Source organism: Quercus lobata, chromosome 10, assembly GCF_001633185.2.
Source record: "Quercus lobata isolate SW786 chromosome 10, ValleyOak3.0 Primary Assembly, whole genome shotgun sequence".
Taxonomy (NCBI): domain Eukaryota; kingdom Viridiplantae; phylum Streptophyta; class Magnoliopsida; order Fagales; family Fagaceae; genus Quercus; species Quercus lobata.
Window position 1 is genome coordinate 25,921,470 of NC_044913.1, and position 1,416 is coordinate 25,922,885.

General features: G+C 50.1%; 1 protein-coding gene across 1 annotated transcript; it reads left to right on the plus strand.

The window, feature by feature from the left end:
* Positions 1–405: 405 nt before the first annotated feature.
* Positions 406–1,197, plus strand: LOC115964563. Its single transcript, XM_031083851.1, has one exon. The coding sequence runs from the start codon at positions 406–408 to the stop codon at positions 1,195–1,197; it is 792 nt and encodes a 263-aa protein (XP_030939711.1).
* The last annotated feature ends 219 nt before the right edge of the window (positions 1,198–1,416 follow it).

Sequence of the window (1,416 nt, forward strand, 5' to 3'; positions counted from 1 at the left end):
GCATCATCAGTTGGCACCGTCTGTGGGAAGACGCAAAAAGTTTCAGCCAAATCATCGCCTTCCGGACATAAGAGTCGCATGGTACTCACTCGCTCGATGGCTACCACCAACAACGCTCAAGAAGACGAACCACTGAGATCTACTGCATTAGAAAGGCAGGTCCAGACATTCATGACAGCAGTAGAACTACTCACAAAGCAGAACCACGATTTGGAGGAGCAGCTACGACAAAGGGATGTAGGACCCAACCTTCAGGAGCAAAACCAGGAAGGTAACAGTGCCGAGCGAAGGGAGCAGGAGAAGCCTGAAGGCAGCAATGATCCAAGCTGACCAGAGCGGCAAAACGTGAGCCTTCCGTCTCTCATGGATTTTGCCCCCCCGCCTATCGTCGTCGAGATGCAAGCGATGAAGGAGCAGATGGAGGTCATGATGAACGCCCTCAAGGGGCGAGTATCTTCTGATCTCGACGATTTAGTGAACAGGACCGACTCACCATTCACCACGTCTGTCAACTCATTCCCCCTGCCACAAAAGTTCCAGATGCCGCAGATTGAAAGTTACGATGGGGTCAAGGATCCACTCGATCATTTAGAGACCTTCAAGACCCTGATGCACCTTCAGGGCGTACCAGAAGAGATCATGTGCAGGGCGTTCCCGACCACGCTGAAGGGGCCTGCGAGGGTCTGGTTCAGTAGTTTGACACCAAACTCCATCAATACTTTCAAGGAGTTAAGCGCCCTGCTCACCTCACACTTTATAGGCGGACATCGATACAAAAAGTCCACCACTTGCTTAATGAACATCAAGCAGCAAGAAGACAAGATGCTGCGAGCCTATATAACTCGTTTCAACAAAGAAGCCCTTTCGATTGACGAAGCTGACGATAAAATACTCGTAGCCGCGTTCACTAGCGGGCTACGGAAGGGTAAGTTCTTATTTTCCCTATACAAGAATGACCCAAAGACCATGACGGACGTCCTCTACAGGGCTACCAAGTACATGAATGCAGAGGATGCGCTGCTGGCCCGCGAGGAAAGGCCTAAGAAGAGGGAAAGGCAGGAAGACACGAGACAAGACAGGGGGCGAAAGGTCGCTAAAACCGGGGATCGACATGATGAAAAGTGCTCCAGACCACCCACTAGAAGGTTCACCAATTTCACCCCGTTAACTGCCCCAATCGACCAAGTATTAATGTAAATCAAAGATGAAGGAGCATTAACTTTCCCTGGAAAGTTGAAGGAAGACCCTCCAGGCATTTGGGGATATCTGGTTGACCGACAGACCCAGATACTTTAAAAGCTCTCTATGCAGTCTACTAAGACGAAATCTAAGCCCCGCCTTCAGCATCTGTTCATACACTCCGACACCTTCCACCCCGTCGTAATAGCATTTCTCTGATACATAGGGCAGACGGAT